Raw genomic sequence first — 24,462 nt, forward strand, 5'->3', positions numbered from 1 at the left:
GGCAGGGACAGAGCTCCGATCACAGAGTAGGTTTTTGGAAGGGCAGCCATCTGAGGACCCAGTGTGGTGAACTCCAGCTCAGTTGGAGAGGGGTGCCTGCATATCATAATCTAGGGGTGGTAGTGGGGTGTCAAAATGCGGTTCTGTAACATTCAGAGTTGATTCTTTGAGGACAGTGCTAAGTCTAAGCTGATGAACATCAGACAAGACTTTACCAGAAAATGATCAATGTAGTACCTGGGAATCTGAGACTAGGTCCTTGTATTATAATGCAAAGTTTCTATGTTTCAAGAAAGAATCTTTAGCTTGCTTTACCTTCAGTCATAAACTATTGCTTTCACCGAAACGTTAGCTCCCTCCGATCTTGGGCATCCAAATTCTGCCCTATGTCTATTGGAGGCATATTAAAAGTTATGACTCTGGAGGAAAAATGGATCAATGTCTCATTTGCATTTGATATGATGATGACAAGCTATGAAAATATTTGCAGAGGCTCTTTTTAAAAAACAAATGAATAAATACCTTCTTGAAAACTTTACTTTATTAGAGAATCTAGCCCAAATGTGGAAAATTTAAAATCACTCTATTTACCAAAACTGGCTAACAATAAGCTTCCTAGAAAAAAACAACAACAACAACAACAGTGATCAGTAAATACCTACACTTAACATTTTTAATTCTGGGATAATTTTAAGATCCATGTTGATGTACTTATAAGGTAAATCCCTTTGTTTAATAATAATAAAAATATTCCCACAGGTAACATACTATTTTTTACACGCATATACACATATAAAAGTTGGGAGACATGTCTTAGAAACATGTTCATAATGGATATACATAATATTGTGAAATAAAATCTGAATAAAAATTTTATTCCAACAACATTTCTCTATTTTTAAATCATGTTTATTGTTTAAGTTTTTATCACAGTGGAGATTAATTTTTGCTTAATCATCCAGTGAGTGCCTACTATCAACTTCATCCAATTCCAAAAAAGTAAAATCAACTCATTCATACACTCTAAGCCTGTTACCATCCCACCACTCATTGCCTGTGTCTTTTTTCCCTTTTAACGGCAACATAATGATAAGATTGTGAAAAGGTATAACTAATAGGCATCTATGTATAATACCATTTCTTCAAGTATTCAGAGAGCAGTACGTTTGTCTGCATTGTACATGAGAAAACTAATTGTGACATTACTTCTAAGTATAGGAGAGTGGCTCCTGGTGGGAGTGTAATGAAGTTGTATGTCATAGTGTATGACAAGGATTTACAGCATTCTAGAATTTTCACAACTCTTCCCATGTTAGTGAATGTCATTAGGTAAGTGTAGATTTCTACTCTCAGCCGTCAGACATGGGATTTCAAACTACAAATAAATAAAGCGTACACTCAACATGTAGTGCAAATGCTAAGTAAACAGAGTGACATGGAATAAACTCATAGTTGCCAACGAGTGAATGGTTCAGCAGGGAGGTCCTGATTTTACGTGTGTGACTTGCATCCCTATTCCCGAATAAATACTGTCACTCTTCCATGTCAGCCACAATGACTGGAAAACACTACTGAGGTGGGGGGGGTGAAGTGAAGACGGAAATAGAAACTCATTTTCATAAACAAGTGATACAATTTCTGTCACTTCCCTGTAACATGTAAAGTTTGATTTGTTAATGAGATATCAAACTTCTCAAAGTAGGTACCAATATGGAGAACTGTCTATGTTCCATTTAATTAACTCTTGGCACCTATGTAATACAGATTGTGTGGCCCAGACAACAAAAGGGATGAAGAAGATGATTTTTTTAAGTTAAAACTTTGGAAACCTTAACACCTGAACATTCAAAAAGTACATTATAAAAAAGCCATCAGATACAAAAACATTCAAATAATGGCCCTGTTTAAAGATGCCATAAAAGCAATAATCTTCAGTACTTTGAACAAAAGTCAGAGCTGTGTTGCTTCGTCTGAATTATGCATTTAACATAATATTACTCACTAAAATGAAATAGAAAAGACTATAAAATTCTTCCAGAGACAAATTATTGGTAGGGGGAGAATAAAAGTAAAATGGGACAACCGATGTGTGGATTTGTACATGTACTTAAGTGCCGAGATGTTTCCCCCAGAAGGGCCCACGGTCTGTAAGAAAAGGAAAACAAAAGCAAAAAGCAGAACAAAACAAAAGAACTAACAGAAACAAACAAAAGACCAAAAAAGTACAAAAAAGGTGCCATCTATCTTTTCATTTTCTCCCACTGCACTCAGTTTTGAGGGAAAAGTGTTCTTTCATGGTAATGTTCTGGGTTCACATATATTAAATTCTAGAAAAGAAACATTTGGATCCTGTCTTTCTATTTCATTCTTGACTGTGTTGTACCTTCAACAAATATACCAAGCAGCCAGTTAAAAATTCCCTTAACTAGGAACACACACCCATACACACATGCACACGAACAAACAAATCTTTTTAAGAGAAAAGAAACCATTCCTCATCTGGGACACGCACATATCAAAATTCTAAACTAAGGTCTGACATGGCCACTTAATTGATTTAAATAATTAAGGCTTCTAAAAGGTTCAGTGTCCAAACTCTCTGTATCAGTATTCGAATAAAATATATTTTTGCATTTTAGGTTTGTGCTTTTTACAGCCATCTTAATTCCACAGAATTCTGTTAGTAAGATCAGATAAGGGAGTGTTAGAATTGTTTACTGACATTTTGCTTTTAGTAATTGTTAGACTAAATTATAGCAGTAAAAACCCAGTGACTGATCAGGCTGGTTACTAACACATGGGCTGTTGGCTCATTTCACCTTCTTCTCATGTTTAATATGGCCATTTCTTTTGTACTTGCCATTGAGGATTCCATTATGGTAGTGTCCATTGACTGTGCTGTGCTTATTTCTAAACCACAAACTTCTGATTTTTCTGTAGATAAATTTTGTCACCCAGGACAAGAAGAAGTAGAACAAGGCAGCACCAAGCAAAAGCACAAAGGCAATATCCAGTAAAAAATACTGACAGAAAGAGATTTGATGGACAGCGGCACGTAGGTGATGGGCTCCATTGTGACGAAGAATGTAATCTATCCAATAGACAGTCCGATTGACAGGGTGACCGGGTTGATCCTTGTGGATTTCTGAAAGCTTCTGGGCCCTCTGACGGTAGCTATGGAGTGGGGGGAGAACACAGAATGATTATCGAGATACAAGATTCAATATATTTTTATTTAGACTTTCTCAGTATAAAAATGAGGAAAATAATAAAAGCCAATTTTCTTTTTTTAATGTTTTTTATTTATTTTTGAGGGACAGAGAGAAACAGCACAAGAAGGGGAGGGTCGGAGAGAGAGGGAGACACAGAATCGGAAGCAGGCTCCAGGCTCTGAGCTGCCAGCACAGAGCCCAATGTAGGGCTCAAACCCATGAACCATGAGATCACGACCTGAGAGCCAAAGTTGGATGCTTAACTGACCGAGCCATCCAGGCACCCCATAACTTCTCTTGATTAAGCACCTGATACGTGCCAAGCACCGTGTTAAGTGCTTTAAACATATTGTCTTATGCTAAGACAATAAAATAAATTTGAAACAGGGAGATGAAAATCAGAGAGACTCAGCAACCTGATTAGGATTCTAAAGTTGAGATTCAGATTCCAGGTTTTCTGTCTCTGAATCCAGCTCTTTTTATACTATGCCATGCTTCGTGCCCACACATACTTCTTCTCTCCATATGCTTTTAAATTCTATTAACCAATGAATCTCAATCAGGAAGAGGAATACATTTATTAGATTCTAAAAAGGAGCCATGAAGAAAAACGCAGCACATTGTCTCAATACCTTTTTTAGCAATAAAATTGAAATCTGCCTCTGATTTAAAATAACATGAAGGGCCGGTGTGAGGATATTACACTTATTAAACAGAGGACAGGGAGTTGAGAAACAACACATGAAGCCATATATGACATTATACACAGTGCACATATATGCATGTATGTATCTATGTATAATGAAAATACCCTCTAAAATGGTCAATATTCTGAAATCAGAGTACTTACAGATCATGAAGATTGCATGGCTGGGATTTCATCGCAATGAGACCTACAACTACAGTGTGGCCTCTGATTAGGCCCTGTTTATATCTCAACGAACACTGACAGAATGACAGCATGTGGACAATCCACCTTTTTGCTGTTTTCTGTGGAACAAATCCAATCTCAGTAGCTCTGCAACTATCCCCCCATAAACTCTGCTTTAAGGCTGCATTTTTACAAACCTTTCTTAAAAATCCTGAAAGACATATATCATTTTCCACAAAAACATGTCTTGAAAAATACTCAACTTTAAAAGAAGAGCTACAGAAAACAGACAAAGGGACCTCCATACTCAGGCACCCCAGGTCTTATAACATATTGCTCCAAATGCCAGAGTTGTGACCAAGACACTGGATCCTTTAAGAGGTCAGGGCACGGAGGCTGCCTCTGAACCCACATAAGGCAGCACACTTAGTGCACTTGAACCCAGCCTCTTATATGAAAGCTGCATCATTTTAAATGAGAGAATTTTTCCTATTATTGGCTGTTTCATAGAACATCATAATGTTTCTCCATCCAGTGGTGAGCCATATCCACCAGGTATAAATAGAAAAAGCTTACTGTCCTCCAAATATTACTGCCATTTGAAATGCAAGATCAATGAAATGTCATGAAAAACTGGGGAAAACTGCCTCTTTGTTTTAAAACACACAGGTCAGCTCTCCAGACCCTTTGAGACTCAGTGGTTAATTGGGTTCACTCAAGAAATAGAAATTTAAAAAATATTCTGATTAGTTATGCACCTGTGTAAACAAATCTGTGTTTCAGTCCTGGGGAACCCCAGCACCAGCTGGGCAATACAAAGAGCACCAGCTCTGGAATCTGGTTCAAATATCTACTCTAACAGCTTAGCGCAACTATGGGCAAATTACTTAAGCTCTATGAGTTTCAAGTGCCTCATCTTTATAATGTGAATAATGAAAACAGTGACACACACACACACACACACACCCACACACACACACACACACAGAGTGAGCCATTTTTTATTTTTAAAATGATAGAAAACATGCACAAGGGTTTAGACACAAGAATCTAAAGGATGTTCCTATAATTGGTTTATTGACAACTTCTTGGCAATAACTGGTTATTGACAATGTGCCATGGTATGTATATTTCATCTGCTCTCATGTTAATTGAACACTCACCTGGGATTATTGATAACTTGTACCAGTGCTTCGTGGAGTTCTCCTTCAGTAACTGTCTTCCATTCTAGCAGTATCCCCATGCCTTTTGCCTGGACCCGGGTCATAGTATCATAGTGGTCTCCAAAAAGTGGGATTCCCACCACAGGCACACCATGATACATAGTTTCAAAAATACTATTCAAACCACCGTGGCTCAGGAAGGCTTTAATATTAGAATGCCCTAAAGAAGGATTAAAAAAGAAAACAACTTAGAGTGTTGTATATTGCTCTCAAGAAGAGATTTCCAGAAATCCCTTAAAAGTCAACACTATACTAAATATATATTTTAGATGCAGAGTTTTTAAAGGCATAGTTTCTCTGATTCCTGCTTTCCATCAATTAAAATGCTTCTTATATAAATAGTGAACTGATTTGTATATATCAATTAAGAGCCAGTTTTAAATTTATGCATTTAAAATCTATAGCTATATGGAGTATATTACAACTTCCCCCCAAACACAAATATCGGCCGACTGGCAACATCTGTTTAAAAGGACAATAATAAATAAGAAGTTAATAAAAGCAAAAAAATGCCAAAAATACCAGGGTGTGACCACCTTCTACTATAAAGAGACATCTACTTCTGGATCCCTCAGGCATTATCTTAAAGTAAACACATCTTGTAAAAAATAAGGGTAAAATGTGGGGCTAGATTCCTAAAGCCCAGGCAGAGTTTATGTGCTTATCCAAGGAGGATCACTGCACAGTACAAAGTATTTACAACATTCAAGTCATGTCAGCTCTGGGCTTCACAATTTTAGGGTCCAATTTTACAGTTTAGGTATATAAACAAGTAGGGACTGACACATAAAAATTAGTTGTAAGAGATGGAACATCATGTAACATCTAGTTGTCAAGGGGATAAAAGAAGATAATTTATCAAAATTAATGAGGCATTTCAAAACCCAGATCTCCTCGTGAGAAGCCAATATTTCATAAAAGGGACTGAAAACCTTATATAAGCGTAGGACAAAGAAACACTGCACTTAGGAAATGTATGCTGTGGCCAGAAAGGAATTACAGCTTGCAGAAACATGAGTCTCTTAAATATACACACACCAGCTACAAAATGGTGTGTAGGACCTTGGTCTCAGTGGGGTGTAGTGACTCTCCACCCAACATCTAGCAGGGTTACTCACTGTCACCTACAAGTGGCTTCTCAACTCAGCCCACCCAATGGATCTGCCCTCTCAATGCAAACCTTTTCTGTGAATCTAACCTTACCACCAAGCTCAGCAGTGAAAAATAAAGCAGGGCAAGTGTGTGGAGGACAGGGGATAGTATGGAAGAAGAAAGGGGAAGGATAGTGGTGGGGTTCCTACTTCTTATCCTGGAAGAACCTTCTGATCATTGTTAGAAGCCAATAGTGGACCCACAAAGTCAAGCCTAGACACTAATCTTGGCAAAGGCAGAGAACTGAGATTCTGAGGAACAGAGAGGAGCTATGAACTTGAGGAGGGCCACTGGGGGTGCACCACTGAGTAGCTACACCTTGCTGCACAGCCTCTCAGAAAAAACATGCTAACAGTGTAGGTGTTTGCAGAGAGCAGCATCACACCGTTGCACTGCAACAGCTGTAGTCCAGGTTATCTTATTTAAATTTCCTGCTTCTTCCTACCTTCTATGGAACCTGATGCCATAATAGTAAAGACATAAAAAAATACAAATATTAAGAAAGGTAAACTGCCCTGTTTCTTATTCAATTTTGTCATTTATAGAATAACATAGATAAAGAACTAGATGAAAAGGAATTATATATATAAAGAGAATTTGCCTCACTGCATTTTAGTTACAAAATTCAATTTGCTGGTTTTTAGGATGGTCATTTTAGTGTCTAAAAAATACTTTTCAAAAGCCTATTTTTAATAATATAATTTAAAATTTAAAGTCACTTACATAATCTGTTAGATTTTAGTATTGTTGAACAAATGATGTCAATATAGTCAAATCAATAACATTTTTATAATTTCCTTAATATCTTAAAGGATAATACAGCATCACGTTTTCCTAGAAATTAATGAAATTACTTTATGGTTTTACTATCAATGCTTACTGAACACAACAAAATGAGTTAAAATTTTTTAGATCAAATATCATAAGACAAATGCATATAATTGTTATTTTAATTTTTAGTTAAGAACCATAATTTAAACAAATAAATAAAAAGTGTTTAAAAAATGTCTGATGACTTAAGGGGAAATCTGAACAGCTGAACCAAAAAAAGATAAATTAACTGTTTTCTTGACCTTCTTCTCTTTAATTTCAAACAAATGAATAAGTTTGAATTTTTCTCGGTAATAAGATAGATCTGTAATAAAAGTATAACATAAATCTACATTTTCACTGTTTTAATTTTACTACCTTTAGTTGATTGGTCTAATCAGGTATGACTTTATTCACTGCTAGTTTATATACCTTATTAAATTTATTTTCCAGAAAATTAAAACTGGTGGCTGATCTAAAAACTTAATTTATAGAGACCCAAATGATTGTACTTTACAAATTATTTTCCAATAAAGAAAGATTTGATTCGTTGGTTTGAAATCTAACATGAGATACTAGGTAATCTAGTGACTCTATCATAAACTATACACATATTGTGTAAACCGTGCAAATAAAAAAATCACACTTACTCAATTAAAATCTAAAAGCCAAGTAAGTACCCACGTGTCACTGACTTACCAAGCAAGTCATTTTGTGGCAACCATTCCAAGAGCTTAGTGTTGTTTCCTAGATTCTTTGGTTTGGTTCCAGAAAACCTAAAATGTACATCAGACAGTGAATATTTCAAAAATCAAAATTTATTCCTGGTAGGGACTCTGTGCTTAAATTATTAGATTTAAAACAAATGCTAAATGATCTTTTGTTGATATCTTAAGAAGGAAACCATGCTTTAGTAACAACAAAATTCTGCTGAAGTTTCTTTTTCACATTTTCATTGACTGTGAGAGAAATAAAAAAGTTTGCTTACACTGAGACCTATTTTCCTTCTGCTCTTCTCACCCCATCACAGAGATGGGGGCAGGAGGGCGGAAGCACATAAATAAACCTGAGCTAGAAAGTCGCTCTCCATCAGAACTGAGAAAGAGAAACATGAAAAAGGCGGGAAGGCCACCACTAAGCAGTCGATGGCTCCAGTCTTTGACACATGGAGCCTCAGGGAAGGTGCGAGAATTCAAAGAAAGCACAAAGTACTCTTCTCCAGCTTGGCCCCAGTGACAAGAGCTCTGTGGGGCAAAGTTTAAAATTAAGTTGTTCTGTGCCTTGATCTCTGAACGATAAACCATGAACACACTTAACCACTGAGAAAATGGCAGAGTCTGAACTGAGCAGACGAAGCGGAAGGGTGCTTTCTGGGCTAAGCCTGATAGAGGAAATGCAACAGATGTGGCATCCAAAGGAAAAAGTCCTAAGCAGTTGGAATAATATATGTATCCATTTCAAAGCTCTGCCAGGAAAAGTGGGAGCTAATCCTTACACGGTTGTTATAAAGGAAAAACCCATTATAACTCAGACCCTACTTGTAATGGCTTGAGACCTGGGGGCCGATGCTCGCTGCTGTAGCCCCAGAACCCAGCGACAGTGGCAGGTGCTAAATAAATATGAAGTAAATAGTGTTCACGTGCGATTGTTACATGGTGGGCTGACACAGACACTGGTTGGCAGCGCCTCCCAAAGGAAGCCGGAGAAATCTACGCATCTGTTTCAAAATCTATGGATCTGTTTTAACCAGCATTAACTGGCAAGTTATTGGGCTTTTAGAGCCGGATTTTTTTGGATAAAAGAAGTAAAAAGCATTTTTAAAGGCCAAAAGTTTCCATGAAATATTTCACCTATTTATTCATTCATCTATCATTTTCTACCTCATTTCAACATTGATTTGCAGGTGTGTAGAAGGTATATAGAAATGCATGGAATTACAACAATTTTTTAAATGACACTAACAGAAGGGCAAATAAGGATGTAAAGCTGAAGGATATATTTGATACAAGGATAAATCATTCTGCATCGTGTTTTCTTTTCTCTTAAAGATTCTTTAATGTTTTTTTAAATTTATTTTGAGAGAGAGAGAGAGAGAGAGAGATGAAGAGTGAGTGGGGGAGGGGCAGAGAGATGGGAAAGGATTTCCCAGCAGACTCCATGCTGTCAGCAGAGAACCCAATGTGAGGCTCACTCTCACAAACCGTGAGATCGTGACCTGACCCAAAATTGACTTAGACACTTAATCCCATGAGCCACCCAGGTGCCCCTGCATCATAGTTTCTTTCTATGCTATATCTCTTTCTTTATCCACCACAGAGTCTTATAAATTAGTCCCTAGCTTTCAATACACTAAGAAACAAAAATGAAAAGTCAGGGGCTTCTGCTAGTCTTGTCGGGGAACAGTGTGCTGTGCTTTACAGGGCCCTGCAAGCTATGTGAGGGGCTAACAAAATTCCACAGTGAAGAAACAATTGGTTTTATTACCTTACCTCCAAATCACTTTTTGGGGCAATCTCCCCAGAGCTCCAGCCAGTTTGTTAGCAATGTCTTCTGAGAGGTACTTGACACCAGCTCCGAAAGATACCAGGACAAAGCCATGTTCATTAGCACCATTTACCCACCTTTGGAGATCCTATAAATCAAAATGCAAAAGTTAATTTCTGAAAGGCCAATATAGTTCATAATGAGCATTATCAACAGCCCGGTGTTTAAAAAGCCTTCAGGTAATTTTCCTAATTAAGAAGTAGAGGATACAAAACTTTCCTTTAAATAACTGTTTTTGTTTAAGGTATTTCATCTGACAACGCTAACAAAAATAAGGAGGGCGGACAGTTAATTTGATAAGACAAACAAATAACAACAACAGAAAATCAGTAGCTAAAGGCCTTAGATCTCAGTCAAAAATTAAAACTCACGTTTTAAACATGGTCAGGGATAAATCTGTATGAGGGTACAAGTGGAAGATGTGGACTGGACATATAACAAAAACATTAATGACCACCCCCGCCCAGGAAGATTTTATTTTAGGAATGGGCTAACTTCGGGGCGCCTGGGTGGCTCAGTTGGTTAAGAGACTGACTTTGGCTCAGGTCATGATCTCAGGGCTCCTGAATTCGAGCCCCACATTAGGCTCTGTGCTGACAGAGCCTGCTTCAGAGTCTGTGTTTCCCTTTCTCTCTGCCCATCCCCTGCTCATGCTCCCTCTCTCTCAAAAATAACTCAACATTAAAAATAAAATGAGTGAGCTGTAAAATAATTGTAAAACAATTATTAGAGCTTTCAATTTATATTCTACTCCATTTGGTCTACACTTGGTAATTTTCATCTCTGAAGAGTCATACTGTATTATATGATAAGAAAGAGAAGGAAAAGATCCATAGGCCTAATGAGCTTTACTACTTCTCTAAGTATTTCTGCAACTCACACAGAACACAGATCACATATGTGCTATCGTGAGGCATCCTGGGTTCTGGAGATACTCAGTGGTTGCTAGTCTCCCTCATTGTGTGGAAAAATGCTAAATCCTCAGATGTGTCCTTCAACACCCAACATGTGCTGGGCCACAGCAGATCCAATGTTAAGCAGGGACAATTCTAACATTGCAGGAATCACTCATTTTGGAGGAAGACACATTAACAAAGTGTTGCCAGTATGGTTGAATTGCACTGAATATGAAAGCAGTCAGTTTTAAGGGATACCGTCCTTGCTTTGTTTTATTCTGTAGGCACAAACTTGTGTTTAAGATAAGTTATCCCTTTGAATAAGTCTTTGTCGAAGACACCAAGCGTCACTTTCCCATATGAAAACTAACAGAACCACAGCACTGTGAGGAAAACAAATGTGCTGTCCATATACAACACCTTTGCCATAATACAGGCACGAGGACAGGCCAGACCCACTCTGTATTCATCATATGCAGAGTGAGCCGGCAGGGTTCCATCTCACAGACCCTGCAGGTCTCTCATTCGGGGTGAATGAATTACACGGTGTCACCGAGGCTCTTTGCATTTCACAACACTTTCTGGCACACCCTGATTTGCAGTTGGGAGTTAACGGCAAGGTAAGAAGTATCATCACAATGACATCACTGTGTCCTCAAAGCAAAAAGTATTTATATAGAACACCACACCCCTTTATGTCTTCCTTTCCTTGTTTTTTTCTCCCCTTTGTTTAAAATCACTTAATGAGATCTGTATTAACAGCTCTATTGAACTCTTTCTTAACAGGGAAAAGGGAGTCACATTTCATGCCCAAAATGAGTTAGTGAATAGCGTCACCAGGTAACTGGGATGAAGATGGATGGGGGCACACCTTTCTAGCTCCTGAGTAAAACAAGCTGTAATTATTAAAGTTTTCAATTTATGGGGTGCCTGGGTGGCTCAGTTGGTTAAGCGTCCAGTTTGTGAGTTTGAGCCCCTGTCTCTCTCTCTCTCTCTCAAAAAGAAATAAACACTGAAAAATTTTTTTTAAAAAAGACAGCTTTAAGATAAAAACAGGGGCGCCTGGGTGGCTCAGTCCGTTAAGTATCCGACTTCAGCTCAGGTCATGATCTCGCGGTTCGTGGGTTCGAGCCCCGCATCAGGCTCTGTGCTGACAGCTAGCTCAGAGCCTGGAGCCTGCTTCAGATTCTGTGTCTCCCTCTCTCTCTGACCCTCCCCTGCTCGCACAGTCTCTCTCTGTCTCTCAAAAATAAATAAAAAAACATTAAGAAAAATTAAAAGAAAAATAAAGTTTTCAATTTGTATTCCACTCCCTTTACCAAGAGCAGCACATGTGCTGAAAATATAACAGTGCTATCTGTGGATTCGAGGGAAGACACAAGAGCAAACTGATTTAAAATTTTCATTTTAGATCCAGTCCTAAGCCGGATGTACTTAAAACAAATACAAATGCTGCATGGTAGAATGACTTGAAAACTATGTTTTAGCCCTATGGTTTCTCTTCCAGCACTTTATCATCTACAACCCAATTCTCTAAAGATTAAAATTTCAGGGTCAATGCCATTAAAAAAAAAAAGAAGCTTACATTCAAATATACTAAGACTTACAGTAATAGTGTTATTTAAATTATGTTTCCCAAGGACTTAAAAGGTCTTTGAATTTCAACAGACTCTGTGCAATAAACGCTTCAGTTATTTGTTTTTTGTTCTATGTGATATAAAATAAAATCCATTAACCAGAGTAATGCATTTACAGAGTTTTTCTAACCATACTCATTAACCAATTACAATACATTTACGATTCAAGTATTTAACTTTATTGATAGGAAACAAAGTAGGAAAAATTTAAATTCACTCAGAGTTCCCTGCAGGAAAAGCACTCAGCATTTCTAGAAGATAATACTCCACTTGGCTTAGAATGAGGCTTCCAGGTGCCTTCCAAACTGCTATTCCCAAGGGCTGAAGGAAGAGGGGAAGTGAAAGGTCAGAGGTCCAGGAACAGTGAGCCTGACACTGGGCTCCTGGACACAACCAGCTCCCCCCTGGATCTCCCATCTTCAGTCTAAATTCACAAAACGTTTGTGTGTGACTGATGTTCTGTGGAAACCTAAAACATTAAATGTGCCCACAAACCATCAGTTGAGGTTTGGGTTTGGCTAATGAGGGTGATGTTTAGGCATGAAGAGCTGAAGGAGCCAGAGGCTGCAGAGATCCTGAATGTGCTGGGCTCATGGTGGAGGCTTTGAAACCGGAGCCTCAAGAAAGGTATGCCTGGCTCTCCAAGGGCTGAGAGTCCCCAGGGGGCATCTTGCCTCTGTAGACATAGACAGTATTTTCTGGAATTTAAGGCCCTACCAATTATAAAGTACAAATCGATTTGACAACAACTCTTTTAAAAAATAATAATCTTTACAATAAATGTGTTTACTGTAAAAAAGAAAAAAAACAATTTCAGAAATTTAACACTGTTAAAGATAAAGGTACTTTAAAATGTTCCTGCCCCCTGAAATTAAAAAATTAGAGTTAAAAAAAAAAAACCTCATCTACTGTATCAAGAAACATCATACCTAAGAGTAGAATAAACCTAACACAATGTACAAGACCTACATGAAGAAAAATTTGCTGAAAAACAAAAAAGGAAAACTGAATAAGTGGAGAGATTCAACATGTGCCAGGAAGGAAATATCAATGTTATGGAGAAGACATTTTTTTAATAAAATTATGTTCAATGCATTCCCAGCCTACCTTCCAAGAGGACCGCTATGAAACTAGAGCTGAGTCCAAAATTATTCTGGAAAAAAAAATGTATAAGAAAGGCCAAGAAGATTTTGAAAATGAACAGGGAAAGGAAGTTTTCCTTCTAGATATTAAAATGTACTCTAGAATTTACAGCCATCTCCAGGAGATGCTCGGTTTTAGAAGAGCGAGCAGTGGGCATGGCTGGCAGCGTCAGGCTGCTGTGCACAGAACTGAACAGCCTCCTCACCCACTGCCCACTTAGAAACAATGAGGTCAGATCCCTCCACTGAAATAAATTATGGAAGAATTAAAAAGTCCATTTAAATGAAAATATATGAAGCACTTGAAAAAACTCCCACAAAGTTAATTTCACTCTGGGTGAGGAAGGCCTTCCTGGGTCCAGTCACAAATCCCTGAAGTCATAAAGAAAATACTGACAGATATGAATACAGAGCAATGAAACTTCCAGAGGGTAAATGACACTTTAAAAAATCATCATCATCATCATCATCATCAATAATTTGCAAAAATAGTTTCAATATACATAATAAAAGACTGATATCAAAAACAAAATAATGAGAAAAAGAACTTCCACAACTTCAGGAAACACCCATTTCACAGAAGGAAAGCAAAAGGCATTTACATGGAAAGATGCTTAGCCTTACATGCTAGCCAGAGAAATGCAAACTCAAATTGTTTTTATCTCTTATTTTCTCTAGTCTCTATACAGTACTCAGATGATATCAAAAACTTATTTTGACTTGAAAAAGAACTGAATACATGGGGCACCTGGGTGGCTCAGTCACTGCTCTGTATTCAAATCTGTCTGACTTTAGCTCAGGTCATGATCTCATGGCTTGTGAGTTCAAGCCCCACATTGGGCTCTGTGCTGACAACTTGGAGCCTGTAGCCTGCTTCGGATTCTGTGTCTCAGTCTCTCTCTGCCCCTCCCCCACTCACACTCTGTCTCTGAAAAATAAATAAACATTAAAAGTAATTTAAAAAAAGAACTGAATACAGTATTTACTTTTACGTATTATTATTTTATAATTTTCTGTCAATTTTTTGGTTTGTTTTGTTATAAGAATAAAACGTCTTTTCCTAAATGGCCCCTGGACCTACTGATATATTTAGAAAACTTTTCCCACGTTAAGATTATCTTTTAAATATCCAGTTTCTTTTAGTAATTTTATAGTTACATTTCTTGAACTTTAACCCTTCATCATCTAGGCTCTCTTTTTGGAGGAAAGAATGGATAGTCAATGGACAGCCAGTCTTCTCAACACTACTGCACATTTCACCTTGTCCTCATGTATGTAAAATGTCACTTGCTCAGTGGATTTCTGAATCCTATTCTGTCCTATTGATCTATGTATTTGGTAATTCCTGTGCCAGCGCAGAGTTGTATTAATTACTATTTTATAATACATTTTCATATCTGCAGTGTTAGATTCCTCCCATTAATTTTCCTTCTGGGGATGTTACTAGTTAATTCTTGTATGTAGCAGCTTTTTTAAGGACTCTCTGAACACATTACCTGCCACTTACTAGCAGTACCACTTCTTACATATGTTGTATGTTACGGGTACTTGCGCACACGTGTTACAGAACGAACACTTCATTTCACATACCGTCTGAGTTAAAACGCATTCGGTCCTCTGCGAGCACACAGGCAGCACACGGCTCCACTAGATGGCGCAGGGAGCACGGGGCATGGATGTCTGGTCCCCGCAGAGTGCTCCCCAGGCTTCCTTCCAACCATCCTGACGGATCCAAACCCACAGCCTATGGCTAGGGTATCTCCTGCTCCTTGTCTAGGGGTGAACTCTATCATTCTCCAAACGCTAATGAAGGCAAAATTATCACAATAGTGGATCAAACGTTAAGCAGGGGATCAGCAGTATACAAAGGAGCTCCCTCATTATATTGCTATGAATATTTCTATTCCTATATGATTAAAACAGTCATTTAGATACTTATGATTTTGCTATAAAGTAAATATATATAGCTTTTCAGAAGAGAACATCACAATAAAAATAATCACTTCATCTTTTTGCAAGGTTAAATGGTCTTAAGTCCTTTATGGGAAAAGGGAGAAGAAGGAAATATGGATAACATACCTGACATAACGAAACAACGCATGTTAATGTATTTCTTTTCTTTCTTTTTTTTGTAATCATGACCTGGACACACAACGATTAGTTGTACTGCCAGATTTCTTTTCTGCAGATGCCCTGACTCAGCGGTAGAGAGGGTAAGGCACTGTCCTCTGTGCCCTCCCTGAAGACGTGTTCAGGACAAGCGAGGCTGAAGGAGCCCGGCTCTGGGACACAGGACACGGGCTGGAAGCGGAACCAAGAGGAGAGCCAGAGTTTGACTGGGAGAGCAAGTACTCTCAAAGTGTAACGATTTTAATGATTATACATAATATTTTGACATGATGGATACCAAGAAATGAAGGATGTGAAAAAAATTAAAAGAAGGGTAAGAAAAAAGAAGATCTTGAGACATTTAGAGAAGATGATCATTGGCTGACTCCTTTTTTTATATACTTAGCCTCCTGTCCAAAACAAACAGAAACTTCCTATTAGTTGTGGACAGTGGAAAACACAACCCAATTCCAGATAAGCAAAAACATATTTTTTAAATGTTTTTATTTTATATTTGAGACAGAGAGCATGAGCAGGGGAAGCCCAGACAGAGGGAGACACAGAATCCAAAGCAGGCTCCAGCTCTGAGCTGTGAGCACAGAGGCCTGACGCGGGGCTCTAACTCAGGAATCAGGAGATCATGATTTGAGCCGGAGTCAGGTGCTTAACCAATTGAGCCACCCAGGTGCCCCTAAAAGCATATTTTAAAAAGATAATCACTTCAGAATCAAGGAAAGAGTAACTAATTAGAAGCTGGCTAGTGCAGGCTCACCTCTGTCCTGTCTGGGCTTCATTCTGAGGCACCAGAACCTGGAGACCCTGAGCAAGACCTTTCACTGCTCTGAGACCTGGGGACAAACAGCGCTGCTGTGGTTAATTAATATCACATCTGTCCTGATGGCAGCCTGTGACCCAAACCTACTCTCTTCTCTCCCCACAAAATAGGAGCCTTGAGCGGGGCCCTGCGCAGTTGAGAAAGCAGCAACACTGCATCCTTTGTCAGCCTTGTCCATTCTGGGACAAAAAATGCCTGGGCTGTGAGAGAATCCTACACAGAGAGGACGACGGGAGAAGAGAGACCTTTCTTCTTGTTTCCAACACCAATATCAATAGGCCTCTTTTCTCATTTTAAAGGGTCTGACATCAAGAACGTTCCGCTTTGGTGAGGTGGGCTGCAGAGAATTACAATATTCATTTTGCAAAACTTGGTAGTTTAGATAATAATGAACATTATTAAAAGCTTTTTAATGAACATTAGAAAGCATCGTGGGGCATCACAGTTGGCCGCTAGCTACTGCTAAGATAGTTAACCAAGACTTGTTAAATGACAACAAAAAATACCACTGGAGATACAGAAGTTACCAATACAGTGTCCCAACCATTGTCTTGCTGATCTGATCCGCAAAGGATTGGTTCAAACCTCAGTTGCTCAGTTATCTGGGTGCTCTCAATCAAGGTGCCTTTTCTCTTTCTCAAGTCCAGATTTCTCATCTCTAAAAGTGCTGATAATGTTCACACGGAATTGGGAAGATTAAATGAGATCAAATATATAAAAGTGCTTTGTTAAATAAAAATTACTGCTATTTTTCCCTAGACAGGATGTCTGAATAGAGACTGAAATAATAGCCATGTTGAGAACAGGAAAGAAAAAAGTCATTATGTATCGAGAAATTTTCTCTCCATTATACTCTGTTCACCATGGTTTCAATTCTTCAGGCTAAAGCTGGTTCAAACAAATGAGAAGTAGTACAAAAGCAATGCTTTACATGTAGTATCAAATTCAGCTGCAGGTTTTTCAGAATATTCAAATGATTTCCAAAATTATCCAAAAGGCTTACACCATAACTAGCCTAAAGAAGCAATACAATGAGGAATGAGGTGTCAAAGTGATGGTTCTACTTTTTAAAAACCTGAGCAGATGATTTTTTTTATTAACACACTGAACATTCAGGTTAAGACCTAGACACATATAGTCATTTCCACTGAAATTCTACAGTATCTTTTTTTTCTCGTAAGTCTTTTAATTTTTGCCATTACAGTTACAATGAAAAGTAGGCAAAATTTGAAACCTTGATTTAACTTTGAAGAAAGTTAAGTTTTTAAGGTTCTTAAGACCTTGAAAAGTAACCACTGGGCATAAAACAATGAAAATCTCGCTAGAAAAATTTTAAAAAATCAGTCCAAAAAACAACATCTAAATCTTTCTTTGTTACAAAAGAAGTTTAAAAAAGCCAGAGATCAGAGGAGAATGAGAGAGATTTAAGTGTGCTTCCTTGCAACAGAGAATGAGATGGGGGAAGGGGATGAGGATGCAGAAAGAAGAGGTGTACGTTTTCTGAGAATACTGCACATCTGAGTAGAGAGTATAGGTGTGAAAGCCCAGAATATTCTCTCTTAAACAAGCTGTTGTCAGCTACATGTTCTAAGTTTTGTTAGGAAAAAAAAAGCCATGGCAATGAAACAGTATCCCAGTGAGTTAAGTGGGTTTCAAAATCCATTTATTAATTCAGCAAATACTATTGAACACCTGCGATGCACCATTCCTGATATTCTTTTAGGTACTTGATACCTTTCAAAGAATACATGAACAAAAATTTCTGTCTTCAGAGAGTTTACATTCTTAATAATGTGGCCACATTTCTACCCTTAGGCCTCTTCAGGTGTTGATGCCTTATCTACTCTTCATTTTTCCATATACAGCCTGCCCTGTGGGGCTTGAGATTTCCTCCTAACATCACAGATATTCACCTAACAAACGTGATATTTTGTCAGGACTCTGGTAAGTATCTATGATGGTATATGTCTATAAACACCAAGTATCTATTTGGTAAATATCTTTGATCTCTGTTGATCTCTGTGAGATGTGCTCACTCCCAAGACACTAATCACCTCACTTGAGTGTGAGTTTACATACAAGTCTTCTTTTCTTCTTGGTGCTCACTACTTATTTTAGAAACCAAGAAAACTAACAGTAATCTACATCTTTAAAAAGATAAAAAAATACATAGCTTTATTTTTTCCTTTCAAGTAATTAAATAAATAAGATTGTGTTTTCCCTAGAATTTGAGCCAATAAGGCAAATGTTGAGCATTTAAAGAAATGTCTCATTTTTGGGGTCCTGGGTGACTCAGTCTTAGGTTAAGCATCTGACTCTTGGTTTCAGCTCAGGTCACAATCTCACTTAGTGAGTTTGAGCCCCATGTCGGGCTATGCACTAACAATGCAGACCCTTTCTCTCTCTCCCTCTACCCAGTTCATGTTCTCTGTCTCTCTCCAAATAAATAAAAAAAACTTTAAAAAAAGTCTCATTTTTTAAAATCCAACTTTAGCTACTAAATTATGTAACTTCCCTAGAAAAAATAAAGGTAGGCATGCCAGCCAGTTTATCTGTCTGTCTTCTTTCCTTCCAGGGAAAACCCCAAACTTTCTTTGTGACAATCACATTATTATGCCACAAGGACACAATGAACAAAGCAAAATCCATTTCTGGAATGGAGGCCGATGAGTGAAATGGTTGTAATAAAGTGAAAATCATGCAAGGAGAAATTATCATGGGATGTTTAGAAGAGATGAGGAGACAGAAGACAAGATGAGGGCGCCAACCAGGATGTGCCAGTGGGAAGAATAAGGAATGAATACGTTTTGAATGTTTATTCGAACAAAAGACCTGGTGAGAACTTGGGAAGAGGGGGTGGTTAGCAGGACAGTCGGGCTTCTGGCTTGGAATAATTTTACAATTAACCAAGAAGTAGATCTGAGGGGGATAAAAGCAGTTCATATCTGAACTTAATCAATTTAAGATTTCTGTGTCCACTTCTGTTCCAAGTGGAATATCTAGAGAGCAGTGGGAAATATGAAACTTGGGAGGGAAACATGAGCAACAGATATAGCTTGGTACCTCAACTACATCAAGAGGAATCACATGAGCGTTATGGACAACAGGCAGTGAGTGGTCTCTTTGTTGTATCTTTCTTCCAAAGAGAACATGAAGAAGAAATTACCTCAGTTCTTAAGCAGGAGTACAAAAAAGAGACCCTAGGTCTAGAATAATTCACAGGATAAATTAGTTACATTTCTGTTCACAGGATTATTGAAAACACAATCCACTAGTTCAGTTAGTAGGAATGGAAGAATTGTGGTATGTGCCTACAGCTCTGGTCCAGAAGTAAAATTTCATCCCGTATTCAATATGGTTCCTTTAGGGAGGACCTGAAACGCAATCAACGTATCGAAATGGCCATTACTCTAATTCCAGAACTAGTCCAACTTAATCTGACCATGGAAGTCCCATGGTAGGACTCTCCAGACCACCTTCGGACTGAGCAGAAGCTGCTGAGAGTCCTGAATTCAGCACTGTTCAGAAAGAAACGAACTTCTGACAAGCAAAATCAGTACCCTGTCCAAAAGAAAAGAATAAAAAAAAAAACAAAAAAGGAACTTCGAGGAAGAGAAATCATATCAATTTTGATATTTCTTAAAATTCAATAATTCCTGTATAAAATATCTCCTCTAAACTCCCTGTTCAACCACATGATATAACTTAGAACTATAAAGTATGCTATCACTATTTGTTTGAATTAAGATGCCTTATATTAAAATTAAATGCAATAGAAAATTTAAATAGCATATAGAAAAAGAAACTGGAAAAATCACCTAGAAGCTGAATATTCACTATTTACTTATGTGAGAAGAGAATGTAGTCCTCTCACTCCTTTTACAATCTCATTTTATTATAAATCTTAAGTATTCACTCTCCAAAGTATTAACAAATATGTAATTGCCTCACTGAGAAATACAAATAAAGCTATTAATTTTTACTTTTAAACTTCCCTCCATCCATTTCAGCATCTGTTTAACACACTTAACTATAGATTTTTTTAATTTTTTTTTTTTGAGACAGGGAGAGAGAGACAGTGTGAGCAGGGGAGGGGCTGAGAGAGAGGGAAACACAGAATTTGAAGTAGGCTCTAAGCTCTGAGCTGTCAGCACAGAGGCCAACACGGGGTTCGAACTCACAAATGTTGAGATCATGACCTGAGCTGAAGTCAGACACTTAACCAACTGAGCCACCCAGGTGCCCTAACTGTAGATTTTTGTTAAGCAGATACAGGGAACTGGTAAGTAGTCTGTTTGGTAAAAGTACTCAAGATAACTATAAATTATTAACCATATGTGAAAAAATTTTAGCAAAAGACATAAAAGCAGTGTGGTAGATTAGATTTTCCCAGCAATAAAGCAATGACTGCTGTCCCACATGTGTTCTCAGAACCTTGTTATTTCCCATCAATGAAGCTGTTTGTGTCCACACCCCTTGAATCTGGGCAGGCTTGTGTCTTCTCTGGTCAATATAGTAGAGGTAATGCTATGTGACATTAAGGGCTAGGTCATAAGAAAGGATATAGATGCTACTTGCTTCTCTCTCTCTCTTGGAACATGCACCCTTGATGCCCAATCACCATGTTACGAGCTATGAGCAAATCCAGGCCACATGAAGAAGATACAAATAACAGTTCTAGCTAATCTGGGGTGACTGAGAGGCTCAGTTGATGGAGCGTCTGACCCTTGATTTTGCCTCAGGTCAGATCTCATGGTCATGAGACAGAACCTTGTGACAGGCTCTGTGCTGAGCACTTAAGATTCTCTCTCTCTCTCTCTCTTTCTCTCTCACTTCCTCTGCCCCTCCTTCACTTGCACAAGTGCACACATGTTCTCTCAAACATACACACACACACACACACACACACACACACACACACACAAACACCCCCCCCCCCACACACACAGAATTCTAGCTAACAGCAGCAACTAAGGTTTGAGTTGATAGTTTATATCAACAGCCAAACATCTGACTTAATGAGCCTGAAGGTGATTCTTTTACTTCTCAAGTCTTCAGCTGAGGCCTCAGATAATGTGAGAAGCAGAGGTAAGTCATTCCTGCTGGGGGCTACCTCAATCCCTCACCTGGAGATTCTATAGACATAAGAAATGTTTAAATGTCACTAAGATTGTTTTTACAGCTCTAGTAACTAAAACATCCCAATGGATCTTTATTTGGGGTACCTTTCTCAAGAGTCATAGACAGATTTTAAAAACAGGGCTAAGAGATCCACATGTCGTCCTAGAATTCTTTTTTTCAGAAAAGACTGAGAGAATAGGAAGTAACTATAGACACTGAATACCCAGTTTATGACTTTAAACCCCATTCTAAACTGCTTCTTCTAAGAAAATAAGGTAATGAATAAACTTGAGGCCTAAAGAATATAATTCTGAGCAACGGACGTTTGGTCCTCATCAATAAGAATACATTTTCATAGAGAAAATGTAATATTTAACTGGTATTTTCCCAAAATAATTCTTATAGCCCTGTTCTCTTTTGAAGTATACTGATATCACGAAGGACTGAGTACATTTCCTTCATTAATCTGCAGACATACTCATTTCTTCAAAAATTCAATAACAGTTAAGCTTTCATTGGTCAATCTCTATGTGCCAGTCACTATGTGCCAAGAACATAAAAAGCAGCATAGGTGTCCTGACTGGATGTTCATAGTCCAATTCACACTTCACTACAGGCATCACATTAATACTACCTTTGTCCTATTTCTTCCCTCTATGCTGGGGAAATAGAGATATGGAAGTAAATAATATAATTCCAAAAAACACATTTGCATTAAGTTTCTGTAAATTATAGTTAAGTTTTCTCTTGATTTCAGAGTTGAATTCCCAGTGCCATAGTATAGCAACAAGGAATTAAACATCGTCTGCAAATGGTTCCAAAATCAGTTAGAAACACACTAATAGTTCAAGCAAATAAAATGTCAAAAATTCTTTGGCAACTAAAGAATCCCTTTATAAATTAATGAAAATCTCTTTTCTGGTATTGTAATATTGGTATTTGGTGTTTCTAGACTATAAACCTATAAAAAGAAGACTAGTCAATGCAGAAATTGGTTAAAACCAGTCAAGTTCATATAATTTCCAGGGTAAATACTTCAATTAGATCCTCCCAGGTCAATAATAGCATCAGAGTGCACCTGAGTCAGCTTCTCCCAAGTGTTTAAGAAATGTGTATTCACTCAATGCAATCCCCATCAAAATTGCACCAGCATTCTTCTCAAAGCTAGAACAAACTATCCTAAAATTCGTATGGAACCACAAAAAACCCCGAAGAGCCAAAGTAATAATCCCAGACTTTAGCCTTTACTACAAAGCTGTCATCATCAAGACAGTATGGTATTGGCACAAAAACAGACACATAGACCAATGGAATAGGATAGAGAGCCCAGAACTGGACCCACAAGTGTATGGCCAATTAATCTTTGACAAAGCAGGAAAGAGTATCTGATGGAAAAAAGACTGCCTCTTTAGCAGGTGGCGCTGAGAGAGCTGGACAGCAACATGCAGAAGAATGAAACTAGACCACTCTCTTACACCATACACAAAAATAACTCAAGATGGATGAAGGACCTGAATGTGAGAAAGGAAACCATCAAAACTCCCCTTGAGGAGAAAGCAGGAAATAGCCTCCATGACCTTAATCGCAGCAATTTCCTACTCAACACATCCCAAAAGGCAAGGGAATCAAGAACAAAAATGAATTATTGGGACCTCATCAAGATAAAAAGCTTCTGCACTGCAAAGGAAACAATAAAAAAAACTAATCGGCATCCAACAGAATGGGAAAAGACAATGGCAAATGGCATATCAGATAAAAGGCTAGTATCTAAAATCTACAAGGAACTCACCAAATTCCATACCCAAAAAATGAATAATCCAGTGAAGAAATGGGCAGAAGACTTGAAAGACACTTCTCCAAAGAAGACATCCAGAAGGCCTACAGGCACATGAAATGATGCTCAACATCACTCATCATCAGGGAAACACAAATCAAGACCACACGGAGATACCACCTCACACCAGTCAGAGTAGCTAAAATGAACAAATCAAGAGACTATAGATGCTGGCGAGGATGTGGAGAGATGGGCACCCTCCTACACTGTTGGTGGGAATGTAAACTGGTGCAGCCACTCTGGAAAACAGTGTAGAGGTTCCTCAAAAAACTATCAGTAGAACTCCCCTATGACCCAGTAATAGCACTGCTGGGGATCTACCCAAAGGATACAGAAGTGCTGATGCATAGGGGCACGTGTATCCCACTGTTCATAGCAGCACTTTCTACAATAGCCAAATCATGGAAAGAGCCTAAATGTCCAACAACTGATGAATGGATCAAGACGATGTGGTATATACTTACAATGGAGTACTACATGGCAATGAGAAAGAATGAAATCTGGCCATTTGTAGCAAAATGGATGGACCTCGAGGGAGTCATGCTAAGCAAAATAAGTCAGGCAGAGAAAGACAGATACCATATGTTGTCACTCATAGGTCTAACAGGAAAACCTAATAGGAGGCCATGGGAATGGGAAAGGGGGGAAGAAAGAGTTGGAGAGAGGGAGTGAGGCAAATCATGAGAGTCTTTTGAATGCTGTGAACAAACAGGGCTGAAGAGGGAGGAGGGAAGGGAAAAGGGGGGTGATGGTCATGGAGGGGTGCACTGTGGGGAAGAGCACTGGGAGTTATATGGAAACCAACTTGGTAATAAACTATCAATAAATAAGGAAAAGAAAAAAAGAAATGTGTATGAATTTAGACAAAATCAAATTTGCAATAACACCATATCCTATGACCTCATAGATATTTCCATGAATTCTAGTGTCTTTCCATGCTGAACATGAATACTGTACATAGACAGGATGAAGGCAGGAGGTGTGTTTGGTTTACTTTTGCTGTTTCTTGGGGTAAATAATAATACAGACTAGAAAATTAGGAACTGATCTACCCTTTCCCCTCAACCTCACTCCCC

At 38.2% G+C, this 24,462-nt stretch overlaps 1 protein-coding gene across 1 annotated transcript in view; it reads right to left on the minus strand.

Moving 5' to 3' along the window:
• Positions 1-519: 519 nt before the first annotated feature.
• UGT8 (UDP glycosyltransferase 8) overlaps positions 520-24,462 on the minus strand; it is an 86,640-nt gene continuing 62,697 nt past the window's right edge. The window contains exons 3-6 of the mRNA XM_029941662.1: positions 9,758-9,900; positions 7,968-8,044; positions 5,247-5,466; positions 520-3,174 (exon numbers count right to left, since the gene is read on the minus strand). Of these exons, the coding sequence (XP_029797522.1) occupies positions 2,811-3,174; positions 5,247-5,466; positions 7,968-8,044; positions 9,758-9,900 (804 nt within the window). The 3' untranslated portion in view covers positions 520-2,810. The remainder of the gene's footprint in view (positions 3,175-5,246; positions 5,467-7,967; positions 8,045-9,757; positions 9,901-24,462) is intronic.

The sequence above is a fragment of the Suricata suricatta genome, chromosome 1, assembly GCF_006229205.1.
Source record: "Suricata suricatta isolate VVHF042 chromosome 1, meerkat_22Aug2017_6uvM2_HiC, whole genome shotgun sequence".
Classification (NCBI taxonomy): domain Eukaryota; kingdom Metazoa; phylum Chordata; class Mammalia; order Carnivora; family Herpestidae; genus Suricata; species Suricata suricatta.